This window comes from Oxyura jamaicensis, chromosome 2 (assembly GCF_011077185.1).
Source record: "Oxyura jamaicensis isolate SHBP4307 breed ruddy duck chromosome 2, BPBGC_Ojam_1.0, whole genome shotgun sequence".
NCBI lineage: Eukaryota > Metazoa > Chordata > Aves > Anseriformes > Anatidae > Oxyura > Oxyura jamaicensis.
In genome coordinates this window covers 104,155,802-104,173,418 of record NC_048894.1, presented here as the reverse complement: position 1 = coordinate 104,173,418, position 17,617 = coordinate 104,155,802, and the positions used below count along the sequence as shown (strand labels likewise).

At 42.4% G+C, this 17,617-nt stretch overlaps 1 protein-coding gene across 3 annotated transcripts in view; it reads right to left on the bottom strand.

Moving 5' to 3' along the window:
• Positions 1-17,617, bottom strand: part of TMEM241 (transmembrane protein 241) — a 54,808-nt gene that overhangs the window by 3,113 nt on the left and 34,078 nt on the right. For 2 of the 3 annotated variants that reach the window (XM_035317286.1, XM_035317285.1), the window contains exon 14: positions 862-926. In XM_035317286.1, coding sequence (XP_035173177.1) covers positions 862-926 — 65 coding nt within the window. Of the gene's footprint in view, positions 1-861; positions 927-16,805; positions 16,860-17,617 lie in introns of those variants that run through there. The other variant, XM_035317287.1, reaches the window with a different exon arrangement.

The following is a 17,617-nucleotide window of genomic DNA, read 5'->3' as shown; positions in this document are numbered from 1 at the left end:
TAGTTTAAACCGAGATTCTCCTTTCCCTATCTTCTTCATCACACCTGGGAACAGAATATGCTAATTCCCTTCAGCGCAGGGCTGAATCCTTAGAATGACAATCAAACTCTGAGGGGGAAAAAAGGGAGCCTCAAGCTGTTCAAAAGCAAGCAGGCTTATTTCTAATAACAAGTCTATCCTCAGAGATACCTGCCTAACCCCTTCTTTAGTTGTTATGTAAATGGCAGAAGCACCTGAGAGCATCAGCCCTGGGCTGGGATTTCCTTTTGCTGGGCACTTTTCAAACCCAGATCAAAACCGCTGCCTTTGACCAAAGGAGTTTGCAATCCAATCCTTTATATTGGTACCTAAACAAGTCAGGTTAGGTGATTCGCAGTGCATGGCCAAATGTTACAAAATCCAGATACGGATTTGGAAAAAAGTTTATTAGTAGTAGTTTATTTTCCTACCTCTATTCATGCATTCACAGTACACACAGCACCAGGGTCTGTTCAGAAACTTGAATGCACTCTGTTGGCTAACTCTATTACCAAACCATGACTCCTACGCTTTACGTCCAGTTCTGCCACTGATTTATAGTATGACTTTGAGTAGGTCATTTATTTGCCTATTGCATCCATTTATCTAGCTGTAAAACATGCTGAGTGAACTGTGGTGGTGCTTAATGTCTGAAAGGTCCGTGTTCCCCCACAGAAGGGGGAGAAACACTCTTCTATTCGTCTTGCTGTACTGAATCCATCACACCTGGCTCTCCTCACATGCTAAATATTACTAGCACTAATAGCATTTGCCATTTGAAAATGAAACACTGTGTGGAAATTCATTTTTACTGTTAAGAAAAATGTTCACATAGGTACTTACCAAGAAATTGTCAGTACGTTAGCAGTCATGACAAAGAAGAGTGGTGATAAGCTAGCAGTGATAACCTGTAAAATTGAAAGGAGAAAAAAACAACAACTCAGCAACCTTGTGATAACACAAATGAAAACTGAAATGCTTTTGCTGAAATTAAATTTCCATATATGCAGACACATTTTTTTTCCTTTGCTTTTATAATAACTATTAGAGCCCAAAAATACAAGTCAATGACAGGAAAAATGCAATGAGACTATTCTAAGCAGTCAAACATTGCTGAAGGTGGAATTCCCATTCCTGCCCAACCTCCCTCCCCTGCGTGAGTACACAGACTCTCCAGAGGCACCTCCTTTCTCCTCTGCCCTGTGTGAGGCAGGCCAGAAGACGACCCAACATGTGGGGACATGAGAGTTGTGCAACCAGCTCAGAGCAAGAACACGAGGTATCCCTGGGAAGCACGTTTCAAACTCAGGTTAGACGGGGCTTTGAGCAACCTAATCTAGTGAAAGATGTCCTGCCCGTGGCAGGGGCGTTGGTCTAGGTGACCTTTAAAGGCCCCTTCCAACCCAAACCATCCTAAAATTCAGTGAAAACATATTGCTCCTTAGGCTAGGAGGTAATGGGGAAAATAACACAACTACCACACACTGCAGTTGAACTTTAACTCCTACAGAATGTGGGATGCAGCAGAGGCAGGGCAGGGAACTACAGCAGAAGGTACCTTTACTGCACATCCCAGTCGGTCTGGTGGGGAAACCTGCTAGTTTTTATTTGCTGGTATTATTTTTATTAGCAAACCAGACTGGGGAAGACCAGTCAGGTCCTGGGCTTCAAAAGCCTTGTAATTCTGATGACAATGAGAGCTTGAAATGTGTTACGGGTGTAGAAAAGATGGAAAAAGGAAAAAAAAAAAAAAAAAAAGGAATGGGGTGAATAAAAACAATGTAACTTCAACGTGTTTCTATCTCAAGTATTTTCTTACACCAAGGTGTCCTGGGCAGAAAAGATGGGGACAAACGACTATATTTTTGTAGTACCGATCCCAGAAACACATAGTTCCTGATGTACAATGGTTTGCAGCAGATCCCTGTCTCAACAGCTACGGAGCTACCACATCTGCAGTCTGCTCTCAGTTCTGGACATTTTGTTGCCAGATGGATAATGTAAAATGGAAAGAGTTCAGAGAACAGTGACAGAGTCATTAGATGGAGGAACTGATTTTCAGTCAACAGTTAGGATAAGCAATGCCTGTGGGAAAGGAAGACTTGGTAGTGATTTACAAACACTTGGGAAACACAAGCACTGAGGAATGAAGGGAACTATTTAGGATAATACAAAGTTGCCCAAGTGAAATGATGAAATTAAGAAACCAAGCATTTAAATAATTATCAACTAAGATTTCCTAATAGTTGTTTGTCTAGCTGACTCCCAGGGGATACAGCACAAACCTCATTCCTTCATCTACTGAAGACTTGTTATAACGCTAATACGTGTCCAGCAGGGAAGTAAATGCTTCTTTGTAGTAAACTCCGTGTGCCGGAGCTTGAGCCAACGATTTGTTAGCCAATACCCGTTACAATCACCACGGCTGCATTTTCAAAGACAGGTTTCTGAATCCGCAGATCACAAGCAGCAGCAGAAGAGAGGCTGGTGCATCGCTTCTCCAGCCCCAGCCTGATAGTTGGAGGGGGCAGGGGGTGGTAATGTAAAGCTGGCATGAGGCCACAGAATGGCAGTAAGTACTAGGAACCGTGGTGCTTGATGGGGACAATACAGTGATTGCCACCTCTGGGGATGTCCCTAATTTAGGGAGAATCAGGGATGCAGAAATGGCTTTTTTTTCCTCCTAGGGAGTACCATAAACCACAGCCTGGCTGCTCTCCGTTTGCTGACGGCACGGGCACCTTGCAGAGGGAATGAGGCCGGAGATGGGTTTGATCCAAGGATACCACACCACAGGACTGCAGATTTACTCTGCTCCTCCGCAGCAATCAAACTGCTGGTATACAACCGCTGATACATCTCCTGATGCAAACCACTCATTCATCTGATGAACATATCTCTGTACTAACTATGAGAGTGACTATCAGAGTAGCATACGGGAACATCAGGCAATGCTACAAAGCTTGAAGGTAACAGTGGAAGAGAGAACACTGAAAGTCCAGCCCCTCAGAAGGTGAATCTTTCATGTGCTTTCCCTAACACGGCTCCTAGGCTGGATATCTGGCAGTCCAAATGCAGCACCCTAAAATGCATCCACACCCTGATCTAGGGGGCTGGATTCTCCCTCACACACCTTGCAGCCACTCTGACCTCCATAGACCAACTTCTCATATCAGTGGGGATGACTGCAGAATTAATTAAATTCATCTTATCTCAGGCTAATGTGAGCTTATTACGTCAAGATGCACAACATCCATTATCATGCATGTAAACAGGAATTAACGAAGAATGGCAGCTGTGACATTTACACAACGTTCTTTTCTTCAAGTTCTCCTGAAAGAAACTCAAGTGCTGCGTTTGAGAAGTGACATAAGTTAAAGCTGTGTCACCCACCCCACTGTGGAGTCATGTTTATCAGAAACTTGAGAGGAGGCCAAGAGCAGAGAAACAGGCATTTAAGAACCCTGTGAGAACAGGCCTTATCAAAAACAATACCCCATTCTACTGCGATCATCCCAAAACTCTGCAAGAACGCTACTGCAGGCTGTAGCCTTTTGGACTATTGCTGCAGAACACTCTTGTAGTTCTGAAAAATTATGTAAGAGTGCCTCTGTGCCAAAGAGAAACAAAACGTGGGTTGGAATAGCACATGAAATAAGCATGCGCAAGGGAAAAAAAAAAAAGAAACTAAACAAAAGGAAAACATGCCGCTAAAAAGGTCCACCTCTGATTGTTTGTGTAACGTAAAAATGAGAAACGAGTTTTTAAAGAAGTTAACCAGATAAGTCATTCCAGGGGAAGTCTCTAAAATCTAGACATATAGTTCAGAAGCTTATTTTCCTTTTACTGCATTTCAGCATTTCCTGAAGTGTTTTGAGCACCCATGTACTTAGTTAAAAAAAAATACACCTACACTGACGTCCTGAATGTCCTCTGAAACAAAAACCACGCAAAGTGCGGTAATCTCTTTCTTCACTTTAAAGGTCACAGTTGTCCTCTTAGGCACTGAGATGCCTTAGGAAAAGGAATGAGCTTGCAAGACAAAGGAAACCAAGTAAGGGGCAAATTAAATTAGTGATTTCCAAATCTATCTGCTGAATCATTAAAACTAGGAGACGGAAAGGAAAGTTTTAATTAGGCATAGCCAGCCTGTTTAAAGCAAAGGTCCCCAGGATTCTGACATACAGTCAAAATTCCACCGAGTGATACGGATACTAAGTCTACCAAATGATATAGGCTGGATGGTTCAACCCCAACGATCTGAGAAACAGGAACAGTTCCATGAACTCGGGCTACCTGCGTGCTTGTAGAAACTGTGACCGTGCAGTGCTGCAAAAGCCACGTTAAAAGCATTTATACTGCAAACATCTGTACAAAAATCTGACACAGCTTTCAGCGATTAGGAAAGAAATCTGAGCGTAGCATCATTTAACAAAACACTTCCATGTGAGCTGAAGTTGCTCCTAAGAAATCATTTCAAAACCTTCCTTGCTCAAAAAGGAAACAAAAAAGCAAAAAGCAAAAAAAAAAAAAATGCTTCTTAAAATAAACAGTTTTAATTTTACAATGTCGCTCTGCTGTACCATGGAAACAACACGCATTTGAAGGGAACATTTGATTAACACCTATTTACCTTGATCTCAACTGTTTCTGTAGTTCTAATCCCTGATTCATTTACAAGTAACTTTGTAAGTGAACAAACATTTTGGTATTGCAGAGTACATTTGCTGTCTCAGTCAAAAACAGTTCCAGTTCTTTACAAAATCTATCAGCACTGAAGGCAGTAACTGCATCCTTGTGAAGGACACTTATCTGGGGGTCAAAGGAGAGTGGTCTGAATCTCGTTGGCCCGGCCCAACATACCCCAGCTGAAATTGCTTCCACGGCAAGGCAGATAACCTGCATGAGCTAGGGCTGCGAGTCCCGCCAGGAAGGAGGAGGAAGAAGCTTAGAGCAGCGATCACTGTGAGCACAGGGAGAATTCTGCAGCACTGCTGGAGCAAAGACTGGAGTTGGAGTTCTAGTAGGGTTGGACCCACCTAGAAGGGACAGGAGAGCCTGGAAACACAGACTCATTTCTCAGCTTGTAACATGGACCCCGCAGAGGGAAACAAAGCTGGTGAGATCGCTGTTCCAGCCTCTGAATGGGAGTGATGTTGGGAAGAGTCAGTGATAGGAAAGAACCGGTCATTGCAAACAGCGAAACAGAAACAAGTGAGACTGAACCCTTTTACCTAATGACTGAGGACACACAAAAGCTCTGGGGTTTGTGCATTGCAGAAATCACGATTGTCAAAGATAACTCATCAGAAGCTGGTAAGGCATGAACTGTGGTGAAACCTTGGGGAAGGACTGTGAGGAATCACGTAGGAGTCAATCCCACAGGTCCAGCGTTTGCCCCACATCAGGCTGAACTACGGGCAGCAAGACCAGCGGCATCCTTGCAGCAGGGTAGCAGTTTAAGATTCATAAAGCCCAAATACCCTACTATGTGGAAGATCTTGTTGCACAGTAGGAACACATCCAACATGCAAAAGTCAACCTTCCACAGGCAAAGAGGAGGCACTGGAAAGAACGTGCTCTCATGCATCTGCATTTATGAATGTGCTTAAGTGATTCACGAATGGACAGAAGCACGACTACCACAGACTTTAAAAAGTTCCCAAAGAACTCTGACAGGCTGCTACACAATTCATGATGTGAATGACCCCTTCCTTTCTCCTAATCACAGTCAGATGACAAAACATGTTCAGAAGAGAAAGAAAAATTTGTTTAATAAATGTTGTTTTAAAAACTTAGTAAAAAAAAAAAATTTTAAATCATTATTAGAAAAAAAGTCAGAAAAGGTTTTATAGATAACCAAAAAGAATAGATAGACTGCATGGAAAGTTCTTTGCTGAGGAACCTTAAGAACAGGTGAGATTACAGCTGGTCCAGCTGTAACTAGATCTACTTCTTGACCACAAAACTTACGACAATTCTGGTAAGTTTGACATGAGACAGGAGATGACAATGGCATCCTCAAGGTTCCTAGTTCTTGACAAAGCAGACACCTGGATCGTAGGGGATACAGAAATGTGGGACTACACATTCTTCGCTGCCTCACATTCTCCACTGAGCAGCTGTGGCTGTCTCACAGACTTCGCGGCGTCAGTTCTTGAACAGGTCAAACCAGCCAGTACTGGCTAGATGAATGTGTCATTCCTGAGCAAGCAATCATTGATCCCTTCCATCCATGACCTCACAAGCACCTTAGCGAAAGATTTTCAAGCTGCAAAAGCTGGCTCTGGATTTTGGGTGTCTAACATTTCTGAGGTGTTCAGGAACATGTCGTTTATGTGGCCAAGAACACAGATGAGGCCATTTTCAGAATTTAGATTCTGATTTAATCTTCCTATCTGGAATTGAAAGATATGGGGGATTTAGTCCAGACACGAACACGATTTGTTAACAGTACAACTATATCTGCACATACCATATAAAAAGTACGTTTCCTCTGATTCACTGCTCAACTACAAAGCTAAATGTCATACAGTGCTTGCTGTAAGCGAACACAGAATACTTTATAAAAGTTTTCCTTACTTTGTGTACACAGAGCCAATCCTCGTAACCTCACTTCTCCAAACTGCCAAAACCTCTGTCCTTACAAAAATGCCTATTTTTTTCCAAAGACAGTGTTTTGAAATGGCTCATCGAGTTCACTCACTGTTCAAAATAAATCTTGTATTTATCATCAGGTCATCTTCTCAAAACATCAGGAAAAAGCTTCTGATGTGCGTAACCTTTGTTTTCATTCTACTGGTGGAATTAAAGCAATGTCAAGCTTTTTATAGACATAATATTTGTTTTGTCCCTCTTCTGCATGTTTTAACCAGCTGCTAAGATAATTGTCAAAAATCGCCAGGGAAATGGATCGCTCTTAGTGCTGCTGCAAACAGCTACATCAAGATAATACATTAACATGAAAAAGGCAGAAATTACAGTGGGCAAGAATCAGTAACAACACATTCTTTTGTTTCTTGAGGGACAGCCACTGAAATAATTTATCAAATGTTATTGTTACATCTCTTTTGCATATTCATTTACTTGAGAATAAGCATATGTACAGATGCACACATACGAAACACTATGTGAGGTAGGGAGAGCTAGCAAGAAATATCTTCAGAACAGGAAAAAAGGAACAGTTAATCTTATGTTATTGCCTCTATTCAGAAATTCATGTTTTCTGAGCTATTAACACCATTGCTCCTCATTTACATACATTTGTCATTTCAGCTGGAGTAGAAGCCACTTCTATCGAGCTCTCCTCTACCTTGCTACATTCCAATTGAAGGCAACCAAACATGGCCAGAGGGGCAGCTCCTCTGCATCTTAGCAAGAGCTTTTTGATTCAGGGATACCTAGCAGCTGCAGAAGCAGATGAAGAAGGCATTGACTGGGACAGCTGAATACATGAAAGAACACCCCGGGACCTGGCTCTCCCCGGCTAAACCCCAGCTAGAGAGGTCCAGTGTGTTCCGAGAAGCCCTTTTGAAGCAACCCAAACCTGAGGGAAGATCTTTGGAGACCAGGTGCTGACTGCCATGTTCCACAGACTGCGGCAAGTCAGCGTTGAGCAGCCAGAGGCACCAGTGAGCACCAAGGAACTCCCTGCTTACCAAAGGCTGTTGCAGGCACTGGGACCGACCTCAGCTGGGTTGAACGGGGGGTGGAACAAAAATCTCTGCTGGAGCTGACGACCATGGTACACACCTTTCCTCACAAGATAGGATGGGAGTAGAAATAAAGTCAGGAACATCTGGATTAATTGTGAATAAAGCAAGGGAAAAAATACAATACAAAAAAAACATGGAGAAATAAATAAACAAATTTCCTCCAGCAGTCATAAGCCAAAATAAAGCACCATTAACAGCTGTAGGTACTGTGCACAGAAGATCTCCCCAGGACTGCAGAGTACGTGAAGGAATCCTGCAAGCAGAACCAGACCAAAATCAAACTTGCATTAATTGTTTAATTTCAGGTCAGTCTGGGGGCTGATCTACCATAGAAATGAGAATTTTCCCAGAAGCTTTTGAGCACGTTGCCTACAAGAAGGCTTTCCCTGCAATCTGCATCTTTTCTGGAAGCTCAGAGTCCTTGTAAACCATCTTTAAGGCACCAAAGCTCATCTCTGGTTAAAAGGGATATAGCAAAAGTGGGCAAAGCTCCTCCAACCAACTATCCTGAAAAGCCTCCTATCAACACATTGAAAGGAGCTGAGAGAGATTTTAATTTTGCTCTGAGGGTCTGTTGTCACCAACGAAAAGGAAAGGCAAAACACGCTGCTTAACCTAACAGCTCCAGGTGATGACACAGCCCCTTTGAAGGAGCAGTATTCATAAATCCACAGACAAGGAACAATTTTAAGCAGACACAGCTTTCTGCAAAGAAAAATAATGAATCTAGCCTCGAAGCACCAAAATATTGTCCCTTCCAAAAGGAAACGGCAATGCCATAATCCTGCCTGAAAAGCTGAGCAGCCCAAACAAGGAAAGAAACCATTCAAAATGAAATACATTGGAAAAGGGGGAAGAGCAAAAGAGGTTTTGCTCTCAGTTCTGCTCATTAGCTTAAAGCTAACTTGAGCATGTCTGCTGCATTACCCTCAGTCTGAGCAAAGTGCAGACGTACCCTAAGGGCTTTTGTTCCCTGATGGACTTAACAGGAGGCTGAAAAGTCACCTTTTCAGCACACACCACAGCGTGAGTTCAGTAGACATTGCAATGAATTTGAACATCACAGCATCCAGAGGTGAAATTTGCTCATCGAAGGTGGGTTCTGCTCAGCTCTCCTGAAGCTGTGTTAGGAGAAGAAGTAAGAAAACCCTTTAACCCTTCCCGACACACACCCTGAGCAGGTTGTTAAAGGATGGTCTGGTGATGGCAGCACCATGGCAACAGTGGCACCATGGCAATGGTGAGAGTAAGCAATTTCATGATCCACAAAGCCTGGATCTGGCCACGCAGAAGTCTTACCAGCTGCAGTAGATTTCTTTAAGATCATTTATTTCACATCTGTCTAAATGCCTGCACAGATGTCCACCTTTCCTGAAGTACACGTTCCTCAAAGGGGATTTGGTCACTGTCCTCTGCCCTTTCTCTGTACTGCACTTCTATTTTTTGAGTGCTATTAAAATCAAAATGGCAAAATCAATTTTTAACACAGCTCAAGAGAGCACAGTTAGCTCCATGTATTGTGACTCAAATGCAGCCAGTGCCTTAACATGCCCTGGCATTTGCACACTTAATGGTAAAGATAAAATTCAGTTCTAGTGTAATTAATCTATCTGGCTTTCATAGCAATTAACTTCTCACCAGCTTAAAACCACCTACATGCTGCATTCAAAACATGAAACACACTAAAAAGAGGGGGAGAGTAGATTAAATGACAAACGAAATCAGAAACCTGCCTTCTGAAATGTTTTCAGAACAGAAGCAGTATAAATGTTCTGTCTAGCAAAATCATCAGATATTTTTAATTTTTTTTAACCAACACCCAAAAGAGCAGTCTCTGTCTCACAGAGGAGTATCTTTATATATTAGCTTTCCAATTGCTTTGAGAAAACAGATTTCTTAATTACATCTAGTATGATTTTAGAGGGCTGAGAAACCTCCGCGTTTCCGTGCCTGGATACATACAGTTCTAGTATTTAAGGAAGCAGGTATACATCCTCTGCTTTCTATCATGTTTAAGAAGGATTTTCTCAGTGCTGTTTTTTGTTTGTACTTTTTCTTTCCAGGTTGTGATGATCAAGACAGCCAAGACCCTGATCCTACATGTGCAAAGTCTGAAGCAATAGGTGGATGTATCAGGTCCCTTAAAGTCATTCAGCATCCTGTCCTCTCATATTAATACATCGTCAAGGACTAATGTAAAACCTTTTCAGATTAATACGATACATTCATTATTTTTAACCCAGAGCACCCACGTGAATGCCAGAAGAACTGCAAAATTGTTGTCTAACTTCATCTTTTTTTATTTATTCCTTATAAGACAAAGGTGGCCAAGCCATTGTTCTTGCACTGTATGCATCTCGTTAGCAGTTTGGCTGTGGGAGAAAACGAGCCATCGGGGGATACTGAAGCTGTCATTACCAGGCCATCCTGGAAGCCAGCTGTATGCCCATCCCCATCCTACAATGCAGAAAGGGCTCAAAAAAGCCTCCATCTGTTATCTTGCCTCTAAATCACGTCTAGACATCCCTCTCTGCCATCACTTTAGGGGTATGTGGCACCTGTCAGTGCTCTGAGCCATACAAACCCATACATCCTGTATACAGCACAGAAACACGTTAGCCTGCATCACCGGTGAGATATGACTGGACAATTACAAGTACATCCTAACTCATTCTGAATGCCTAAAAGGTGTGAAAGATATCCCAAGACTTTATAAAAAAAACTTCTGTCGAATATTTAGTTGACGATTATGGTAGCTATTTCTTTTTGGACGTCAAGTAGCTACTCCACCCTACCTTCAACACTCAAACACAAACATCAGATTTCTGTCACAATAAAGAGAAATCAAACCCAGGAAGCATGTGCCCTCTGCTACTGGATGTAATGGCAAAAATTTCCATTTCCCCTTGCGGTGACTAACGAGATAGCTGGTCACATGCCATCAACTTCCAGCCTATAAAGTGTAGAATGGTTGTGGAACTCAATTTTTACTTATGTATTTCTCTTAAGTGTGACCACTGAAAATGTAACCCAGACACTGATCTCTCCCTCAGTATGCACCAGTATCGAGGAGAAAAGGGGGAAATGACGCACAATTCATCCAAGTTCTTCCTGAAGCACGCCTTGCTGACACGAAATCGCTATGAATCATGACTCCAACAGGTGGGTGTCTATGAACCAGACTAATAGCATCTGTTTCGCTAAGTTCTGCGTGAGAGGTACGATCCATGCAGCAGCTGAAGCCTTCTCAAAGGACAACAAAAGGTCATTTAATAAGGGATAAGAAAAGTCCTAATTAGACTAAATAACTGATTTTCTTTGATGAGAAGCCCTTTGTCCATTCTTGCTGTTACAGGGTTGACTACTGATGCATGTATAGATGCAATAGATGAAACGTATTTGTATTTCTAGGTTATATTAAATTTAAGTCCCAATGCCTCCTGCATTGAAATGCTAAACTGTACTTTTCCTCTGTCATTTCAGCCTGTTGAGGAGTCTCTTTTCCTTACATTCTGTCCCACTACTGCAATGGCCTTAAACTGCTCCTGCCACTTCATCTCTCTCTCCCTTGAAACCTCTGAGCTCAGAAGTTGGCAGGACAAGGTTTCATAATCATCTTGTTCTTATTATATGAATTATTAAATATTTGTGTAATGGAGCAAACATTTATCAACAGCAGCAACAGCAGTGAAGTGTTCTACCTATTAAGATCCCAAACACCAACTGGAGTGAGCCAGCGAACCAAGGATTTGTTTAATCAAGTCCTGGTTGATGTCAGAGGCATCAGGAGAATTTATAATCCTTCCTTAATGCAGCAAGTCTGCAGCTGATGTGCACATCAGAGGAAAGGAGGGATCTGCACATCGACCTTAGCTTATAGGAAACTTACACCCCTTGGCACACAGTTTATTAGTCTTTTCGCTTCTGTACTGCAAAGATATCTATATAATGTTCTCCTATGCTGAGAAACCAGTGACCACGTCACTGAAACCATCTGAGCATATCTGAACCTGTAAAAAACAGTGGTTTGTTTTTTTTTCCTTACACGTTATTGGTTAGTAATATGGCACAGCGTGCTAAAGAAGTATTTCTGTTGTCTGATTTGAAAAGTATTTCTTTTCATTTCTGGGGAATGGCCAGCTGTTCTAACGCTCTGCCACTGTAAAATCCTGCAATAAAATACACTTCATCTTACAGTAAGCCCAGCAATAGCCTTTTGGCATTCCTACTTACTCTTTACCTCATCTAACCCTTACGAGATTATGAAATAGAGGTTACTATAAAGAGACGGAGAAGGCTGATAACCCAGGTAAGAAGACCCTCTTTTTCATTGTCATACTAAAGAAGCAAATCTAATAGGCAAGCTGACAGCTTGCTATATATATCTGGCACAAAAGGAGTTGGCTGCTTGTGAAGAACCGAGCTCAGCATCTGCCTGTGTCTGTCTTCCTCCCATATGCTAGGACCTAGTGGATGGGCCAGCAGCCAGATCAGGCAGGCTCTTTTACCGTAACAGCCCACCTTGCAGTATCAGGATCTTGGAGTGAAGGTGGGAGACGAGGCAATTCCAAGCTCCTCACAGGTGAGCCATGACCTCCTGCAGCAGTGGCTCAGCTGGCATCCAGCTGGCTTCTTGGGGGCAGAATATAGCAGAACTGTGGTAGATGATGACATTTTCAAGAACAGACTGCTCAGTGACTGTAATAATTCTTCACCATTTAGTTACTTCATGCCCACCATTTCATAATTCTCAAGGTCCAAATCAACCAGGCTGATATTTGCAATCACTGTCAGTTCTCTCCTGAAGTGCAAGAGAACATTGTTCAGGGGACTACGATCAGAAAACTTCAACAGTGAGGCGACCAGGCAAAAAACAGGGCCAAAGACAGACTGATTACAGGCTGTATCAGCACGTTTCCATACACACAGAGAACTGAATGCCTTCCCGAAAGTCAGGTGGGCACTCAGTCCAAAGCCGTGTGCTTTGGTGTAGCCGCACACCAGATAATACCTTCACAAAGCAGATGAGAAGACTGACAACAGAAAACGTCCTTGAGCAACCTGAGCGTCCAACAGTGAACCTTCCCTCCCCACATCTTTGTGTAAGAAAGCAGCCAGCAAACATACCACAGGCATGAGTGAACGTAACGTGCGATCCGCTGCCAAACACAGGATGAGATACAGGCTTCTGCTGACCTCTACAGTCTTGACCTTGATACACTACTGCCACTACGGGCTCACCTTGGGAAAAAGCACAGGACCGTGCCTCTGCTACAGCCCCAAATGCTCACGTAGACATCATGGAGATGAACACTGATGCAGCTGTGAGCTCTGAGGCTACCTCCACAGCTGGCTTAAATGCCCCGATGTGTCCTGACCCACTGTGCCAAGACTGAGCAGATGCAGAGCACCTTGCAGCACACACTATGTGACTGCTTTTGCCATTCTCTATTGCCTGAGGGTCTCGGGCTGAAAATTGCAACCTGAGGCCGTTGTCAGTTCAGTACCTGTGAGGTTTTATGAATTTCATGAAGCTTACCGTGCCCCTGAGTGTTATTGCTGTAAGTGAATCCCACGCGTGCTGCTTTGCTGCCTGATGGCTAGCACAAGGCTGCTGAAAGGCATTCAAGGATATTGACAGAGTTAGTGAGGACATCTGGTTTCCGGGGAATATTTTAGGTGTGAAAAGGGCATTATATTGCTTTTTCCATTATTATATAATCTAAAGAAACACCTGAAGTGTTTATGATCCTTGTCAATGTTATCAGATGTGAAACAATTTTCTGTCATGACTAACTCAGAACTCTGTAGGGATATCACTAGTATCAAAAATAGCATAGGAAACTTTTTTTTTTTTTTAAATCTGTTAGCAAAAATAGCAAGTTTCCATCAACCTCTCTCCCCCACAAGACGCACAGTTTTGGTATTTCTGTGCATGTGTAAAGTCCACTTCCTATTGTATTTCCCATCTCACGACTCCTTTGGGAAAACCTAATTTACAAGCAAACAATTCCCAGACTAGATAACTAAATCTTACTGCTGACCCCTTTCCATACAACCCAACAACAACAGTCACAGTCTCTGCCTTTCCATTTTCTGGTGTGTTTATGCTGTTTTAGTAGTGATGTAATGGAAAGAAATCGACATGCTATTATTATTATTATGCTAAGGATTGCAAAGAAGAATTGGTATTCTTTAAGGTTTTAATTTTCCATTCAAAAACAAAAGTCTTTCCAAGGCTTTCTAACCATTCACTGTTACAAAAGGTCAAAATATTCCATCAGAAACCTTAAAAAAAAGTGATACTTGGAAAAACGTTGTTTTTAAATGTGATCATAGCTAATCCATTCTGAGTAATGCCTTTTAAGAACAGTGTCACAAGGTTATGCACTTGGTTCTGTGGGTGTCAGCAGTCTGAGAGTGTCCCACATGTGAGAAGAGAGCGACAGAAGTGACTAGTCTGTGGGCTCCCGTTCACTCAGAACGGGTGAGGAAGCAAAAGTCAAGACAACCTTAAGAAAGCATCCAGAGACGGACTGAGAAATGAACACACCTGAGATTTTGCAAAGACTGGTTCTGCGCTGGGGAAGGGAGGGAAAGAGACAGGAAGACCAATTTCAGACAGTAGCATCTTGCTACCATTAGAAGGTGCTGAAGAAAGCAACCTGGAGCGTGACACCGAGTGCCTATCAGAGAGGTCAATGATCAGGCTCAAGGTTTGTGAGGCCCTCTGGAGACACCTCATTCATGACGGGTTTTAAGAACCAGAAAGGCAGGTGGTGATCCAGATCCTGAAAGGAACCAGGAACCAGCAAGGGGAAGGAGGCTGTTTTCTGCTCATTTTTGGAAGCCTACACTGAGATAGCTCTGAAACCTTCTACATCAGTATGCTGTATAATGCATGGTTTTCCCATATAATTTCTGTATTTACATCAGTACATTTCCGATGGAAACAATTTCCAAACCAGCCCTTATTCTTTTGTCTTCTCTTTGTCACACTTATGATTCATCTCCCAGCCTCGGCTCTCCATATGAAAGTAACTCCGGGAAACTAAGTAAGAGCACAGGATACTAGGAACCCATTATGCCAAGGAACCAATGAACCTGCATCCTCTGCAATTCAAACTTCCATTAGATTAGACAAAATCTACTTTTAAATTGTCATTTTCTACTATCAAATATACAGGGAGTGTGCCAAGGGCTGGGATGAAAAAATAGCTTCAGGAAACATACTCTCCACTAGCAGTCCTGCAGTTATCTTTATGTTCCAGAGAATGACAATACCAAACGTACACAATGCACTTTAAATCGATGTTCGGTAGGGATAAAAGAAAAACTAATGCAGAGCATCTCTTTTGGGCTCAATCTAACAATTCATGTCTGCTGAGACTAGAGATTTATTATATTGAGTGCAGATGAAAATTGTGCTGCGACGCCACCCCCAAGCAGCAACGTGTAACTTTATGCACTTACCCTGTCATGCCCAAATCTGGGGAGCTGCTGTTTTTCAGTGAATGCAGAAATGCAGCCCTACACAACACCTGTTAATATACATATTAAAGCTTAACATTGCCTGGAGATGCAAAATCTGCAGTAAGTTTCAGCTATTTTTACAGGACAGCTTCCTTAAATTGTATTAGTGCCCCAGGGAGCCTGCGCCACTTCGCCTAGTGGTCACAGAGCACGCAGAGGAGTTGTTATGGAGACTGATTTCTTCCCAACAATTACATGGCGTAATTAGTGTTGGATGCTCCGACGTAACTATCAAGCTGTCTCCATGGAAACTACCTGAAAACCTATACTTACAGGTTTCCACAACTGGGGTGTTTCACAGACCTTTAAGACACAGTTAAGAGCACACTAATTACCTTACCTGCTCATCAAGCTCAGCTGAGAAACACACTTTCTCCTCCTAGGTATTTTAAAGTCCCCATGGTGACTGACAAATACATGTGACAAGAATGAAGTTATGTATTTCATACGGTGAAGGCTGAGCACAATTTAATAGGAATTTTTACCATCCTTAATCTTGTTTATGCATGTGTGTGCATATCCCCATGCATAAAAGTACATGTGGCATGTAGGTGGAAGAAGCTCACTTCTACATTTATAAACTTCTTAGCAGACACAAAATAATTAGGGTCATGGTAACTCCCTCTCTCAGATTAGAGATGCTCTCTCCGGCACCAGTGTGGTTTGCAGTGCACCTACCAGCACACAGACTGGCCAATTCTAGCACACAAACCTCCCTCTCTCACAGGGCTTTGGCTTGCATCTACACGGCTTTTCCAGGTCAGGCAAGCAGAGATCTCCAGACAGCCTCATATGCAGTGCAGGGTCTTTGCTGAATGACAACATACTGCGTTTATGGAACTGCAGAGGGAGTTTACGACATTCTTGCATGAAGTTTTGCAAGGCCCAAGCCATGAATCTGTCACTTTTGCTTGCATACAGCAGCACACGAAGAAGAGACGACTTCAATCTACAATAGAACTAAATGGGCAAGTTCAGAACCAGAATGTGTTTGATTGTCTGGTTATGATGTATGTATAAAATTCTTCAACACATTTCAACCAGAATCCTCTCCCATCAGGGCAGAGATGCACAAGGAGATCCATTTGCTTCAGATCAGGCACCAATGGCCAAGACTCTCTTACAGTGGCGCCTTTATCTGCAAGTAAATACCCCTCAGCAGAAGTAAGGAGCTGACACTCTGGACTAGAATGTTTTATAGCACTTGCATCCTAAGCAGCAGTGCAAGAGAGGAAATAAGAGAAACACAGATAGGAGTAAATGCTGTAGGAAAAGGTTTAAGACTATAAAAATATGGAAAAAGTTGAATTTGTTTTATTTCTCTTGGTTGGTTTGCCCCTGTAATTAAAGTAGATAAAATTCTCATGTCAATTGCTATCTGTGGAGAGGAGCAGTGAGCACAACCAGGCTAAGAGACGCAGAAGATTCACTGTTGTGGCCTCTCCATTTTATGAGAAGCAGGAAAAAATAGAATTTCTGCTTTAATAAAAAAACATCAGTACTTTCCAGTCTTTAGGAGTGTTATCGTCCATTTTTTTGCACTGATATGAAGATGATCTACTCTATCCTTTCTCTTCAGGGCACCACAGGGACCAGGGAAGCAGATACACAGGCACAAAATATAAAATCAAAGCCTGCAGGAGACATTCTGAAGAACTGTTAGGTATTTTAGGGGAGGACTAAAATGCTGGTTTGTAAGTACAGCGGGCTACAGTTAGTTACATCAGACCCATGGATAAGATATTCTTTCAGATGCTTCTCCAAAAGTACTTTTGCAATGTCTGGCAGCCAGCACTAAACATAGGGTGACCTGGGGCAACCAGTTCTAAAGTTAACAAACAAGAAACCAACGCAGCTGTCAGGAGATGCTTTTATGTAGCAGGGAGCCCCCAACACCATTCAGATACACTGGAGGTTACATCGTTGGGCATAGGATGGGCATAAAGAAAAGAACTGCATACTGCCGGTCTGATTAAACTAAATTTTCTTCCAGCTAACGTGTAAGAAAACCAGGGTAAAATTCAGTGCAACTTGACTTTGATTATTTTGTCAAAGGAGGGAGGAAGAAAGAATTCAAAATGCACCTTCCACTGACCCTCCCCTTTTACTCTTCCTCCTTATAAAATATTCCTGGTGCAAATAAGCTGAATTCACTACTTCAAGTTTTACTGGGCTAGCACTAAATATAATATGGGAGCAGAAATTCACAAGTAACCAGTATCTTGCTCTAGGAAAGTTCTGAAATGTCACTGTTCCTTTCTAATCATGATTTAAGTTTTTCTGCTGCTTATTTTTTAGAGTCACTAGCAGGTTTCATCACCAGATATAGACTGGCAGCCTTAATATAAACA